This window comes from Lethenteron reissneri, chromosome 41, assembly GCF_015708825.2.
Source record: "Lethenteron reissneri isolate LAM-NWPU_2019-01 chromosome 41, ASM1570882v1, whole genome shotgun sequence".
Taxonomy (NCBI): Eukaryota; Metazoa; Chordata; class Hyperoartia; order Petromyzontiformes; family Petromyzontidae; genus Lethenteron; species Lethenteron reissneri.
In genome coordinates this window covers 5,192,585-5,209,308 of record NC_083819.1, presented here as the reverse complement: position 1 = coordinate 5,209,308, position 16,724 = coordinate 5,192,585, and the positions used below count along the sequence as shown (strand labels likewise).

Genomic DNA, 16,724 nt, shown 5'->3' with positions numbered 1-16,724 from the left:
GTCTGTGGCTCACCGCAGCCACGTGGGTCGGTGTTGTTAGAGTAGCCTCACTTTCGCATGTTGACATTGGACCTGCCCACTCCTGTTTGGTGTGTGACTGGGTGTCTAAGTGTGTGAGTGGGTGTGGAAGTGAGTGGGTCAGTGGGTGTGTAAGTGGGTGTGTGAGTGGGTGTGTGAGTGGGTGAACAAGTGAGTGCGTGGATGTGTGAGAGGGTGAGTGTGTGAATGAGTGGGTCAGTGGGTGTGAAAGTGGATGAATGGGCGTGCGAGTGGGTAACAGCATTCTACCCAACAGTCTGATCTTTGAGTGAGTGAGTCACTCACTCATCCATTTACACACCCACTGACCCACTCACTCACCCACTTACCCACGAGCAGAGCGCCGGGCGACTAAAACGCAGAAAGTTGGCATAGTGATGGGTGCACAGTCGGTCAACCCATGCGACCTGGGTCTGGTTCAGTGACCTCCTGCCAGCAGGCCTTCGACACTTCACGTGACCTCAAAGTGCACCTAGCATGGCACAAGCGCCGTGGTGACGTCACCACCACTTAGTGGCGAATAGGCGGTAGTTGTTGTTGGAACAGTCCCTCTTCCGTATACTGACCTTTGACCTACCCACTGCCGTATAAACACATGCAGGTCGACCTGTGGTTCTCTGTGTCAGAGGCGACTTGGCAAAGCGGATGCAAAACATCGCCCCCCCCTCCCTTCAAATAATGTTTTGTCCGCGAGCAGGGGTCGGCAACCATGGGCTACGGAGCCAATTGCGGCTCTTTAAGCGACTGCTTCGTCGCGTTATTCACATGCGATCGCATGCCTGTCAACCCCTTATCAGTGCCCTACCTTATTACAGGCCAATTCAGACCTTATTGGTCACCCCGTGACCTTATATATCTCAACGTTCATCCTACAAAGTCCCATCGCAAGGGAGAAACATGAACAATAGAGAAAAACATGTGCCGGTATTGCCACGGCTGTACGCCGTATGGACCTGAAGACTCAATTTATCTGTACAATAATACGGGTAAACCGTACGGGTTGACAAGTATGCGATTGTGGCCCTTGAAATACTGAGTTTATGACCGACTTCGAGAAAAAAAAACACGGATTTTCTTGTTACGTTGGTGTTGCCAACCCCTGTCCTAGAGGAATAAAAAAAATCAAATCCCTGATGCGTCGATCTTGGATCTACGAACTTGGCCAGAGTGCTTCGCGTGAACTTGAGAGGTCGTTAATTCATGGAAAGCTCCCCGTTGTTTAATGGTGCGTGCCAATGCCGCCGGAGATATTTGGCGCACAGTCGTGGGCTCTTCAGATAGAATACATATTTTTTGTATTGTATGCATTAACAGAAATGTGTTGGCTCACTTAAGATTTGTCACGCATTAAAATATTACAATACTGTACATCTCAATCCACTGCTGGATGAAGATATCATTATCGCGTGTTGCTTTTCTTGCAGAATATTTGCAATTGAGATTTTCTTTATGTGATGCAGGTCTCCCTTGAGAAAGGGACGCATCATTTCAAAAGGCTATTAAAATAAAAACACATTCCTGCGGAGGGAGCTGATAGGAACGTTGGGTTGCTCGGTCAATGGCCAGGGTCAACGGCGGCGTGGTGTATTCCGCAAATATGGCCGACTGTGAGTGCGGGCACATGCCGGCGTGAGTAGGTTAAACGTTGAGTTGGCACCATGGGGTGACCAGCCCCTCCTCACCCCTCCCACCCCCCACCCAGCCCCACCCTCCCCACCCAGCCCCTCCCCACCCTCCCCTTCCCACCCCGCCCTCCCCACCCAGCCCCTCCCCACCCTCCCCTCTCCACCCAGCCCGACCCCTCCCATTTTTGGATGAATGACGGACAGACGGACACAATAATCCCCTGTGGGCTGGTGGAACCAGGTGGTTCCTACCAGTATAATTACAAGCCATTGTTAACCAAACTGCTGGATGAATGCCTCTGCATGCCATTGTCAGTCCAGGGAGTTATTTGACCATACTTCACCACGCTGGTCAGTGCAGGTTGGTGAAGGGAGGTGATCCAGGAACGGTTCGGATATCACTCATCACTAATCTTCGCCTCGTCCGGGAATCGAACTCAATTCTGCGTCACCGCTCGCCTAAAAAACAATGCCCCCTACCACCACATCTGCCTCACTTCTACCCCCGATTCACCTCCTCTCTCTCAGCCTCCACACGCGGCCCTGTAAATCACCCCACTCCCAGGACACCAGAGCAGCATGGGCACCAACTAACGTCTCTTATAAATCTCGAAACACAGTTTCCTTTAAATGCAGTGGAATTTCCAGCGACAGCTGTAGCCGCGTTCAGCCACCGCGCCTCGGCACAGCAGACACAACTTTCGTAACGAAACCCAACGTTCAACCTCAAGACGCAATCTGACGTGCGGTTGAAAGCTTGGCAATGTTATCCATGGCACCATCACGGCATGGCATCACCACGCCGTGTCATCATCACACCATGGCATCATCTCACCATGGCATCACACCGTGGCATCACACCGTGGCTAGCCGCTCTGGGTTCAAGCGACAGGATGGTGGCATAGCGTGCTTGGCATGGGGCTCCAGTACGTTGAATCGAACACGGCTACCCCTTTCCAAATCCCTCCCCTGCCCCCGCTCTTCCCAGCCTGGTGTCTCTGGGTTGCTACCTCTGAGGTGCAAAAAAAAAAACCAGGATATATCATGGGAAGAATAAGATGAATATCTAACAATACTGAATAAGGGGAGAACTGCCCGTACATTGAGCGGCATATTATTTATTATTACGCGAGCCAGTGCTGATAGAACTGTGCCGCCACACGACAGCACATGTCACAGCGGCACTTGTCACACAACTCCAAACACTTGCGTCGACCGGCACTGTTCACAACGGTCCCCATTCCTATTCTACGGTGGTGTTTCCGCAGAGGGGAAACGACGGCACGAAGCGGTTCCATAGCGGCGCTCCTACGTTGCCGTTTCGACCGCTTGCGCCACCGATAATAACCGAGGCCTTTAACGTTCCCAGGAAGACTCCATGCAGATTTCCCAGGACAGTAGCGGCGGAAACCTCTTGAACAAGAAGACGACGCTGCAAAAAACCAGCACAGGTGGGGCAGCCCTACTGGTACCTGGCCCCCTGGTCACGTGGGCCCTGGTGCAGTTGCGCTGCCTGCGCACCCAAGAGCTACACCGCTAACACAGGACAAAGGCAAAGACCCCCCCCCCCCCCGTATAGCCTGCACCAGCTACTCACTTCAGACCTGAGTCGACCTAGGGGAGGCCCAGAACCGGTCTCAGATAATTATCGTCGCTGGCGTTGGCCGTGAGCGGTAATTATCAAACCCAGGTCGCCGGGTTTCTCAGCGCCGCGTGCTTCACCGCCAACGCTGCCACTCGCCGTGAGCGGTGTCACGCCGCCCCTCTCATCGTGCCACCGAGAAGGAGCGCGGGCGGATGGCTCGGAAGGAGCGGGGAGGGCTTGCGGTTGGGATGGGGGGTGAGGGTGGCAATCACCGGCCGTGCCACCGCGCGTCTTCAGTATCCTTCCTCCCTGGGTTCTATTAAAAGCACCTCCTGCCCGGCAACAGGCGGGGGGGGGGGGGGGGGGCTGCGGTGGCAAGTGACACGGCTCACTGGGCAATCCCACGACTTACAGGGATGTACGTTTCGGAACACTCTTACGGACGCGGTCGATTGTTCGAGTGGAAGAGCGGGTGGCTTGAAACTTGGGCCCCGTGCGTCCACCGATTAGGACCGCAGCTCACTGAGAAGCAATGTGTCAATTTTGTTTCTAGATTTGAAGCTTTCGTGACTGCAAGGATTCATACTCTTAGTTTTTTCGGTAAAGTCACGTAGGTAAAAAATGAAATTAAAATTAATAAAAGTAATAATAGAAATAAAGTAATAAAAAATCACTAAAAATATTATTATTTTAGTTCTATTATTGCTTTTATTAATTTTAATTTCATTTTTTACCTACGTGACTTTACCGAAAAAACTAAGCGTATGTGTCCATTTTGCCTTCAAAGAGGCAGAGATGGTCATGAAATACCACGGCGTGTCGGGCGTACTCAGGACACGATCGCTTCCACTCTGGCACATTCACTTTCGTGTTCATGTCAATGCCTCCCGAGTGGCTGGGAGGAGATGCATCCAGTCTCTCACAACGCCGTGGCCGTAGCTGCCTCCGATTCAGAAACCAGCGAGCAGCAAGTGGCTGCCCAGTGCTGGAGCGAGCGGCTCGCAATCGGCAAGGCTTTGCGAGTTCAGCTCCTCTCTGGGGGGGGGGTTGATTCAACCCATCAGTCCTCCAGGGTCACTAAAACGATGACCACGTCTGCGGGGAAGTCAACGGTGCTTGTCCTGTGGATGTACTCACACCCGGCATAGGAACGTGGGATTTCCACCACTGGCTTAGCGGCTGCGCAACCCGAGATGAGCATCGCCGCAATGCCAATCTTGGCAGGAAGTCCACTTCACCATCAGCGTGATCATCACGAACAATGTTGTAATCCACCGCTAGATGAAGGACTCCCCAAGCGAACCTGCGGATGTAGTAATTCGCCCAGCACCTGCATACGAATACCAATAAATTTTAATTCGATCGAGCTCAATTAAATGTCTCCCCGCTCACGACTGGTTAGATGAGAGTGCGCGCGCGCATGCCGCGTCGGCGGATGGGAATTCGAACGGCAGGCAGGAAATGCGGTGCAATTCGGTTGAACGTTTGTTGGCCAACGTGACCATCCTCCTAATCCCCCCTCCTCCCCCCTCCTCCTCCCCCCTCCTCCTCCTCCCCCCTCCTCCTCTCTCTCTCTTTTCGCGGTTCTAAAGCTCGTCCACGCAAAAATCAGCACCAGCGGAGACACAGTCGTATTTTTTTGCCGCCCCCCCCCTACCACCACCACCAGCCGCCAGCGTAAGTGATATTCCCTCGCCTGCGTCCCTAACGAGCACAACTGTGTTTTAGGGGAAACAATAATCGTAATCACAAAATAATTGAAAGAAATGCTGACTCTTACACCTCCGCAGAGCGAGCGGGCGAAACGCTTTGTTTGTTTGGAGAGATTGCTCATGGGAGACCCGTTGGGCTGTTTTTAGTGAGTGTGACAGACCCCCCCCCCCCACGCTCCGTCCTCTGGGCCACATTTCACGGGGCTGTGGTCTGTGATGTGCCACAGGACGTGGGCTAAGGGGTCAAATCTGCAAAGTGAACCTGCGCTGTCTGTACAGTCACAGCTCAGATCCCCGTGACTGGCTACCAGCACACCGCAGGATGGCTCTGAAAGTCTACACAATCCTCCACGCACCCTCCTACCTCTCATCTCACTCTACTCCCCTCCACGCACTCCCCTACCTCTCATCTCACTCTACTCCCCTCCACGCACTCTCCTACCTCTCATCTCACTCTACACCCCTCCACGCATTCTCCTACCTCTCATCTCACTCTACTCCCCTCCACACACTCTCCTACCTCTCATCTCACTCTACTCCCCTCCACGCACTCCCCTACCTCTCATCTCACTCTACACCCCTCCACGCACTCTCCTACCTCTCATCTCACTCTACACCCCTCCACGCACTCTCCTACCTCTCATCTCACTCTACTCCCCTCCACGCACTCTCCTACCTCTCATCTCACTCTACACCCCTCCACGCACTCTCCTACCTCTCATCTCACTCTACTCCCCTCCACACACTCTCCCACCTCTCATCTCACTCTACGCCCCTCCACGCACTTTCCTACCTCTCATCTCACTCTACTCCCCTCCACGCACTCCTACCTCTCATCTCACTCTACTGGTAGTTTGGTAGGTAGGTCAGTAGGTGGGTGGGTCAGTAAGTAGGTGGGTGGGAGGAGGGGGGGGGTCTGCACGTGTGGGTGGCCACGCATGCCGCTTGCTGCCAGGGTAACAAACAGCTTCCAGTTTCAGCAACTGAATCCACGGCTCTCACTTCCCATAAAAGTTTGCAAAAAAATAAAAATTATGAGCGCACAAAACTTCTCGTGCGCATTCCAGCACCGCGCAACAACATGCGGGAAGCATTACAGCGCCGGGATCCATCGCCGCACGGTCCACTCTCTCTCCGCCACCGCCCTCGCTGCGATCGACGCGTGAGTCACTTGGCGCGGCAAACATCTTCCACGCGGCGGAGTGAGGGTTTAAGGTAGCGGCGACGGCGGTGGTGGCAGTGTCGGCCTCGCCAGCTGCTCACCAACGCGAGTATGTATGCACGTGCGTTGAACTTCTTTTGCACCGTACATAGCCAACCGTGCACAAACGGAGGCAGCGGGAACCGTGCTGCCGGGCCGTCCGTGAACGCACCTTTCACTCGCATGGTTTGAAAGAAATACGTAACGATGGGCTATAATGATGATGATGATTGAGAATTAAAGTGGTCTACCACTCGATGAGCGTGCGGCAATGCTCGTCTCGTGGGATAGTCGCTGTTTCATGCGTCATCCCAAGTTTTTTGCTCAGCGTGCTGATGTCCCGTGTTGAATGGTGAATGGCGGTTGTGTTGTTGTGGGGGAAGCGGTGGTGTAGCGGTTAGCGCGCTGCATTACGAACCCGGCGACCCGAGTTCGATTCCCGCTCACGGCCAACATCAGTGACGATTATCTGAACGGGTCCTGGGCCTCCCCTAGGTCGACTCAGCCTCAAATGAGTACCTGGTGCGCTGTGTAAACATCGCCACTAGGGAGGCAAAGGCGACCACGGCGTAATACTGGCCACCCATCCCCTTGTGTGCCGTGCCGGCCCTCATAGGTGCTGCTCGCTAACGGCGCTTGCCCCAACAGTCTGCCAAAGCTACACAGGGGATCTTTGTCTTTGTGCGTGCGCGCGCACGTGCGTGTGTGTGTGCGGGACTCACCTTGCGCGCACGTCTTGCCACTCCAGCCCGCCGGGCACGCGCACTCAAACGCAGCGTCCGTCTCGGCGCAGGTGCCGCCGTTGAGGCATGGATCGGAGAGGCAGGCGCGCTCCACTGGACGCATACGAGCGTAGTACACACACACACAAACAAAGACAGTGATCTCCCTCATAGCCTGTGACAGACCGTTGGGGCAAGTGCTGTTTAGCGAGAATCTATGAAGGCCGGCACGGCACACGAGGGGGTGGGTGGCCCGGCCACCGTTTGTCTCCCCGCCACCGTTTGTCTCCCCAGTGGCGATGTTTACACATCGTACCAGGTACTCATTTGAGGCTGAGTCGACCTAGGGGAGGCCCAGGACTGATTCAATTATTTTCCATTGTTATTGGTTTTGAGCGGGAATCGAACTCGGTTAGTAAGCAATGCGCTATATTTTCCCACACGTACATACCCGCATGCATATACAGCGCACACATGTACTCACAAAACATACACTGACAAATACGCATACAAGGCGAGCAACGCCTGAATTATAATCCGTGGAGGGGTGGCCAGGCAGCTCAGAGGGCAGTCAATATTTACGCCTGTATTGGAGCACTGAGCCAACGCAGATGACATCATGGGTTCAAATTCCAGGCTCTCAGCCGAGATGAAACCAGGTTCTCGTGTGTAGCGAGTTTGATGGTCTTAGTCCAATCACTAATGACTGCACACACAAACAACCACTTAATTACAATTTGGCTAAGCTGCTGATAATTTGGAATTTCCACCTTGACACTGGTACATGATGGAATTCGCTTGCAAATGCCCATTAAGGACCACCAAACTTCATGTGGGAGGAAGCTAAGGGCTCCCTCGGGAACTGACGAGGGAGCCCCAGTGGTGTCGTTGCTTTAGCTAATGAGCGTTGACTTTCCAGGGATGCGGAGACTTGGAAGCAAACTCCAAGTGGCGCCTCCATGGGAAGGCTCCTCGTGTTGGTACAGCGTGTCGCCTTCTCCACGGTCGTTGGTCGTATTTTCATTTTAAAGCTGTTTATTTTAAAAAAATGTTTTTAATATTTTACCAGGTAAGGCCCACTGAACTGTATAACTCCTTTTCAGAAGCGACCTGACCACAAATGATAACTCAACGAAGTGGCTTGTTATCATGTGGACATTTACAGCGGTCAAATACTCTGAACGCATATAGACTCTAAATGTGGAGGGGAAAATCGGAGGACCCGGAGAGAAATCCACACGGCTACGGGGAGAACGTGCAAACTCCAAATATACAGCAGGCGTCAGGGTCGAGACCGAACCCACGACCTCTTGTATACCAGGTCAGGTAGTTAACATCTCGCCTTCAGCCGTCTCTTAACCACCGTGGTGGTGGTGGCGGTGGATTCGATGCCGCTGCTGCTCAAGCGTAGTGGGGATGGCAGTGCCAATTGACCGGAGCAGCCACGGAGAAACAGCGCTCTGCCAGAACGATGCTCCAGTTCATGTGCTGTGAGCTTCTTCAGGAAGTGAAGGAAACAGTGGTCGCGTGGATTCTTCTCCGGGTCCTCCGGTGTTTCCCTCCATGTTTATAAACACGTGTTTAGAGTATTTGGCTGCTATACATTTACACGTAATAAGCCACTTCGTTGAGCTACCGTTTGTGGCCTGGTCGCTTTTGAAATAGCTCAGTGAACTTCACCTGGTAAAATAATGAATGGCTTTAGCATCATTGTTAACCATTTCGTTGAGCGTACCAGGGACCCCAAGCCTGGCCACGTGCCCTCGAGTCGCGACTGGAATTTTGACTTTCCGTGAAAATGTGCTCGTTATAAATAGTTGAATTATTATTATTGTTGGACACCGTGCTGGTACAACGCGCCGAACTACCCAGAGAAAAACATCGGAGAGCCATGCAGTGGCGCGACCTAAAAAAAATATGCGCGGCAGGTATCCAGGGGACGCGCCGAGAACGGTTTATGCGGAATGGTGCAAGCGGGGACGGCTGCGGCTCTCACCGATTTGGCACTCGGAGCCGGAGAATCCGTCGGGACACGCGCATTCGTAGCTGTCGGGCTGCGTGTTGGAGCACGTGCCGCCGTGCTGGCATGGCTGGTGCCGCCCGCAGTAGTTCAAGTCTGGCGCGAGAGACGGGCGGGAGTTGAATCAGTCGCACGCACGGTCGAGCCGGTCTCGTTGTCTGTTTATTGCAATAAACGCGTTCGTGATCCGTTGCCACAATTGACATTTTCCATCAAGTTATGGAGACTTGAGACGTTGTGAAAGGGGCCGAATATTCTTGGTTCTTTCGGTAAAGTCACGTAGAAGGGAAATAATAAAATAATAAAACGTAATAAAATTCCCACGACGTTTCGGCCACAACGCAAGCAGCCGTCCTCAGGTGAAGAACTTGCGTTGTTTATTATTTTATTATTTCCCTTCTACGTGACTTTACTGAAAGAACCAAGAATATGAATCCCTGCAGTCACGAAAGCTTTAAATCGAAACATTAAACATTTGAAAGGGTGCATTTAACCTTCGAAAAATGGGTCTCGCAGACCACAATGGCATATTATTTATTCCAAAATGAAGACAACAATACTCTGTACACGTGATAATTGTATTATCAAGACTTTTTTTTGGACAAATATACAACCCCTTTGTCAATCCTGGAACAATCCAAGCAATCATCATCAGGTGTGAAATCCACGCACGCACGCACACGCAAAATTTTCTTTCCGTGGATTTCACACCTGACGACGATTGCTTGTGTTGCAGTCGAAACGTCGTGAGAATTTGTATTATTTTACAAAAATATTATTTCATTATTTCCCTTCTACGTGACTTTACCGAAAGAAACAATAATATGAATCCCTGCAGTCACGGAAGCTTTAAGCCACTTTACCTTTGTCACAGAGGAGGCCTCCCCAGTTGGTCTGGCAGTGGCACTCCCAGGGCTTCGAGCAGCTGCCGTGCACGCAACCCGGGTGCGGCACGCAGTGGTCGCACAGGGAGCCCTGCCAGCCGTACTGGCACCTACAGCAGGGAACAGCGACAGCGCGTGGGACTGACTCGGTTACCTCGCTCAGTGGTTCTCAGCCGGGACGCACGCGGACCGGTGACGTGGCAATGCCCCGGGGGAGCACGTGGGGTGATTTCTAAACGTGCCGAAGGCCGTCCCGTTCATTTGTGCTCAATATGCTTTGGCACATCATTGGTGTTCGTTATCCGTGCATTTATTTCTCAGAACCACGGTGGGTCGGGCGAGGGGGTACTCGATTGAGACAAAAATTCAACAAGCAGAACAGTTGCCGAGAAAGGTTGAGAACTACTGACATAGCAGTTGGGGCCACGCACTGGCCACCCGATTCGGTAATACACAAATAAAATAATTAAGCAAGTGTTCCTTTTTCTTGGTTTTTTCGGTAAAGTCACGTAGAAGGGAAATAATAAAATAATAAAAAGAAAACATAATAAAATAATTCTCACGACGTTTCGGAAAGACAGGGTCTGAATGTTCAGACGCTGTCTTTCCGACAGACCTGTTCTTCACCTGAGGACGGCTGCTTGCGTTGTGGCCAAAACGTCGTGAGAATTATTTTATTATGTTTTATTTTTATTATTTTATTATTTCCCTTCTACGTGACTTTACCGAAAGAACCAAGAAGATGAATCCCTGCAGTCACGAAAGCTTTAAATCGAAATTTAAGTGTTCCTTTGTATACTTTTTACAAAATTATAACACAAAAATAAGAACCATACAATTTGGGCTGAGTAAGCAGTGGTATAGACACAATTAAAATATGAACCTATAAGGGTGAGCCATTTATAGATACCCCACCAATTTCGAATGACTTCCTTTTCAAAAGGTGCCTGGATTTTGCGAAAGCGATGGCTGCCTATCTCACAGAGAAGAGCGTTTAATGATCGCGCATTATTCGCATGATCACTCTTGTTCCCAGCCCACATTTGTGGCAGATGTGAAGATGCTGTGAAAGAGAAGCACTGCTGTTTTCTCCACGGTAATTGTTCCCCGATACTGTACCGTATACATTTTAGCGGGGTATCTATACATGGATCGCACGGTACAATGAGCACACTTCTCAGAAATCGTAACGCTACGATCACGAACGTTGACACAACAACAAAAAACATTAAACCCACTACCCCCTCCGGGGGGTGAACAAGCGACGAGCTGGCAAGGGAACTGCAAATGCACGCGAAATTAGAACGACTTGACTTGCATGGTGCGCGATGACGCAGATTAGCACGGCAATTACTTGATTGATATTTACCGTAATGAGCTCAGCTTTGAAAGAGCCACATTAAACATGAATTATAACCAGAACGAATTTTCCAGGATGTGGCCAGCCAAAGCGTTTTGCGGTTCTTTTTTTTTACCCATCAGAAAGGAACCCCGCTCGCCAAATGCTTTTGCCTTCGTTCAAAGCGGTGTCACATTCAAGAGGTGCGCCTTGGTCACGGATTTTGCCGGAAGGTTTATTTGCGTGTGCTTTGAAGCTGGCGGAGACCTGGGTTCGAATCCCGGCCGCCGCCGCCGCTACCCCCCTACCCAACCCACCCACCCAGCCACCCAGCCACCCAGCCAGCCAGCCCCGCCCGCCCGCCGCACTTCACAAACTTCACCACCCTCACCGGCGTGGTGAAGTAAGGGGCCGTCCATAAATGACGTCACGCGATTTTGGACGATTTTTGACCCCCCCCCTCCTCGTCACACGGCGTCACAAAAAGTCAGACTCCCCTCAAATATGACGTCACAAAGCTTTGCCCCCCCCCCCCAAATAAAACATGCTTCAACTCGCTTTAAACTCTTGTCATTGTAGTGCGTATTTAATGTGGCGCTGCACTCTGATGTTGTAGGTGAGAAAAATATTTAAAAGTCTATTTAATTAAGTAGAACGTGTTGTCAATGTTTATTTAAAGTTGCGCATTTTCATGTGACGTCACATTTCTCAAACCCTCCCCCCCATCGTGACACATCGTCTCAAATGTCTGACCCCCCCCCCAGGTGCGTGACGTCATTTATGGACGGCCCCTATGGTCAAACAACTCGAGGTGGTCGACGCGGTGTGGTGGTGGGCCTTTACATTATTATCATCAACTCGTACTGCTGTGTTAATGTTTTTATTTTGTTTATGATCTCGGGCAATGCGTGATGTTTGTTTATTGAACTTATTACAATAAACGCGTGGCATTTGACATGTATTACTCAGGTCAACACTTAAAAATAAGGATTTAAGCCTCAACGGGTCCTCACTTGCATTTAAATAAACGATATCTCATCATCATCATCATCGCCGTCATCATCTGACATCATCTATCCACTGCTGGATAAAGGCCATCCCTCATGGACGCTCCAGTGATGCAGCGATCCAATTGGCACCTGCTCAACGATCTGACCTCAATCGCTCCATCTCCAATTACCGACGTTCTCCCTCTCGCTTTTGCCCACGGAAAGTAGACCTACTTATCGATCCGTAGGTTATCGACATTTCCTGGGCGGTAACAATTTGTGGCGGCAAGTGGCAGAAGAGCATACACGGGGGCCACGTGGTCCTCTTCGTTTGGTTAAAGCCAAACAAGCACAACAGGAGCTTTCTATGAAAAAACAAGAATAGGTTTCATCCTTTCTGGCAATAAAACCGTTCGCCTTTTGGCGTTGTCCTCTGGCTTGACACCGGTGAGACGAGGCCCTGAAGAAGGCAGTCTCTGGTATAGACCCGTCAGTTTCAAAGACAACGCATGTATATTATCGGAGCATGTTTTGTTTGCATGTCCACCACAAGTCAGTGTGATTAATGCAAGATTTGAAGCTTTCGTGACTGCAAGGATTCATATTCTTAGGTTTTTTCGGTAAAGTCACGTAGGTAAAAAAATAAAACATAAAAATTAATAAAAGTAAAATAAAAATAAAACAAAAATCTAGACGTTTCAGAGGCAACACAAACCTAAGACTGTGATTAATGCAGACATGATTCCTCGCAAAAAGTTTCTATTTGGTGTTCGAACATCTTAACACCTTCTGTTTATTGCCAGAAAGTGTAAAACACATTCTCATTTTTTTCATACTTTGATACTGGCAAAAAAAAAGTCCCACGTAGTCGCTTTTGACTCTGAACGTTTAATTTTCTTTTGTACGATTATATATATAGAGAGCGAGCGCGAGAGGGACGCGGCCGCAATCAAGTTGCGCTCATTCGCGTTTGCAATCGAGCACTCGGCTCGATCGTGTGGTGTGGGTCCCCCCCCCTGAGCCTCGCTTAGCGCAACGGCCTCGCGCGTGCCAAGACACGTGATCTAATTTACGGGCGAGATTTGTAAACACGAGACCGCCGTGCTGCGTGGGCAAAGGGTTTTTAATGTGGGCCAGGGGAGGCGGGCAGTAGTTTGTAATATTTACTCGTCGACAACGCCTCCCCCCTACACTGCCCAAGGGCACTGCGGTCTTGAGTGATGGGTGAAAGCGCAGCCCTGCAATTTCTTACTCGCGTCGCTGCTGGCAGAAGGGTTCTGCCTCGAGAGGGCACTTTGGAGAGAGCCGCGCTCAGAGGGTGTTTAGCCTACTCCTCCGCATGTTGGAAGAGGTGGTAGTAGCCGCGTTTTACCCCCGCCACACGCGATCTGCCGATTGACTCCTGGTGGTGGACCAGTTTATAGCAGTACACATGGATTGTATGTCAAGGGGTGCATACTTGTCAACCCAATCGGTTCAACCGGTAGGCTGTAGATGTTAAATCAAGTTTGTAAAAATTACTAAACGGCTCTATAAAACTTGCAAACGGTTGTTTTCCTTCCCATTATTGGCACACACAGAAAATCAGTACGTTGTAATATATGTGTTTTTTCTTTCAACTTGTTACCAAATTGCCCACCGTTTAAATCGTTGGGGTTGGCAAGCGCGGTTGGATGTGGAAGCGGCGGTGGTGTAGGGGTGGGCGGGTGGGTGGGATGAGAATGGGAAGGGATATAGGGGAGCCAGGCAATTATAAGGAATTTGGGGATTCAGCTTGGTGGGGGTTGGTGATGGAGGCGGGGGGGGGGCAAAGAATAAATGAAAAATAACGAGGGTGGTGGAGTGATTGAAAAACCGCTGGCCTAATAGCTCAATGAGAAAGCCGTGGCACCCGAGCCGAACAGTATTGTTGCCGCGACAAAGCGGGAGGGTGCGACGGAACAAAAGCGACTTTATGCGGCGTGTGTGAGAATCGGGGAGCGCTCGCCCCGCGAGTCACGGGCCGGGGGACAGAGGCGAGGGTAACAGATGTCTGGTTTCAGTGACAAAAGGCATGAGAAAATGCACTGTACTCTACCCCCCCCCTCTACCCCCCCCCTCGTCCACCCCCTCCACCGCCCCCCCTTCAATCGCCCCCCCCTCCACCACCCCCCCGTCCACCCCTCCACCGCCCCCCCCTTCCACAGCCCCCCCCGTCCACCCCCACCCACAGCCCCCCCCCACTCCACAACCCCCCCCGACCACCTCCCCCCTCCTCCCCCCCTCCACCGCCCCCCCGTCCACCCCCTCCACTGCCCCCCCCCACTCCACCACCCCCCCCGACCACCTCCCCCCTCCACCCCCCCTACCGCCCCCCCCGTCCACCCCCTCCACTGCCCCCCCCACTCCACGCCCCCCCCCCCCGACCACCTCCCCCCTCCACTCCCCCTACCGCTCTCCCGTCCACTCCCTCAACCGCCTCTCCCCCTCCACCACCCCCACCCCCGTCCACCTCCCCCCCCCTTAACCGCCCCCCCCCTTAACCGCCCCCCCCGTCCACCCACCCCCTTCACCGCCCCCCAATTCACTTCCCACAGCCCCCCCCCCCGCCGCCTCCTGTCGCTCTCACCAAGTCACCTCAATGAGTGTAACACGTCGGCGGCTTTCGCGACCAAAATAAAAACAAAACCTCGATTATGAAACCTCAACACAGTTCGCCACTGGCGCTGGCACGGCTCGAAACGTCGTCTATTTAGAATGTACACGCGTGTATACTATTTGGGAGCAGTGCTATTGACGGAAAGTGTTGAGATTCCGTTGAATGTACTTTGTCCACCACCGCCAATGCAGTATTACGAACTCCATTGATGTTTCGATTTAAAGCTTTCGTGACTGCAGGGATTCATCTTCTTGGTTCTTTCGGTAAAGTCACGTAGAATGGAAGTAATAAAATAAAAAAGTAGTATTTTTATTATTTTATTATTTCCATTCTACGTGACTTTAATAATAATGTTTTATTTTTATTATTTTATTATTTCCATTCTACGTGACTTTAATAATAATGTTTTATTTTTATTATTTTATTATTTCCATTCTACGTGACTTTACCGAAAGAACCAAGAAGATGAATTGAGGTTTGTTTGATGAGTGTAAGTCGCTCAGTTCCGTTCAGAATCAGAATATTTAAGATTTACTGGAGCAATCCGATGAGCTATGAAGCTCTTTTTCACAGGTGGATAGTAGGGATGGGTCATAAATAAGAGAAGAGTAAACTTGTTTAGATAGATGTGGTTGTGTTTACAGTGTGCCAATCAGTTTAAAAAACAATGCATACATTATGAGAGCATGTTTGGTTTGCATGTTCACCACAAGTACGTGTGCTTAATGCAGACTTGATTCCTTGCAAGAGATTTCTATTTGGTGTTTGAACATCTTAACACCTCCTGTTTGATTGTCAGAAAGGGTAAAACCATTTATTATTTTTCATACATCTCTCAAGGTATTGTCCATTAAAAAAATACACGCATGTATTATCCAGGCATTTACAAATGAGCCTAAGTTACGGTTTGATACTGACATAATCATCATCATCCCTTACTGTGAATTGATCTTTAAATGATCCTGATTATTGTATCTACGTGATTGAACGTACACGGGGGTATATAAACAAATAATCCGTTATTGAAGAATCGAAATTCGACGGCAGTTTGAACTGCACGGTTGAAATGCTGACGGCATATTCCTTTAAATAATTACGATATCTTAAGCAAATATATCTTTAGCGATGTTCAGCAGCACATTTACAGAATAATTTGAAACAATGACAGCAGAGAGGTGCTGGGGAGAACCTGCCACGTGTGTGTGTGCGTTTAAAACAAATAATACTTTAATTGTATATAGCGTCATTCATGCCATCATCCCATACCGCTGTACATTAATTATATATAATTACAAAATCATCCTATATACAGCCACTACTACCAAGCCAATGAAAACCCCTTCTACTACAAAGCAAAAATGTAAAATGAATAAACAAGAAATGACACTTAAACAAAGAGCACAAATAACAACAACAAAAGTTATCAACAACAAAGATATGAGTCCATTGGGTCTAACTACACATTCCAGAATACAATCACCAACTTCCCAACAAAGCCAGTGCACTTTCACGATGGGGGGGCGGAGTGCCAAAAGAAGTTACCACTCATTTATGTCAATCAAATTTCTATCGCACCTAACTGAAACTGCTGTCGAATGAAACTCCTTCATGAACGGATGACACCTCTGTGTATGCCCTACGCAGCACACGCATCTTACAAGTGTAAGCACCTACGGTCGCTCATCCGAACACTATCCAGGCTCGACCTTGCTTAGCTGCCGAGATCTGTCGGGAATGTGGCACTGCAACACAATAACATTTTGGACATGCAATGCCTATTTCCCTCCATATAAGGCTGATCGCGGGTTGAGAGCTGATCTGTGATTTTTGTCCGATGTTGTCGTATCACAGAGCGCCCATTGTGATTTGGGAATGTGCAGACGTTTCCGAATAAAGAGTGTGATTGTTATTAATTCTTAAAATCAACGTTATTGTCAGGTGCACCGTGGGGTTCTGTGACAGATGGCGCG

General features: G+C 50.3%; 1 protein-coding gene across 1 annotated transcript in view; it reads right to left on the bottom strand.

Annotated features, from left to right (window-relative positions):
- LOC133352653 (protein jagged-1a-like) overlaps positions 1 to 16,724 on the bottom strand; it is a 93,760-nt gene that overhangs the window by 33,802 nt on the left and 43,234 nt on the right. The window contains exons 6-8 of the mRNA XM_061568424.1: positions 9,768 to 9,898; positions 8,881 to 9,000; positions 6,885 to 6,998 (exon numbers count right to left, since the gene is read on the bottom strand). Coding sequence (XP_061424408.1) covers positions 6,885 to 6,998; positions 8,881 to 9,000; positions 9,768 to 9,898 — 365 coding nt within the window. The remainder of the gene's footprint in view (positions 1 to 6,884; positions 6,999 to 8,880; positions 9,001 to 9,767; positions 9,899 to 16,724) is intronic.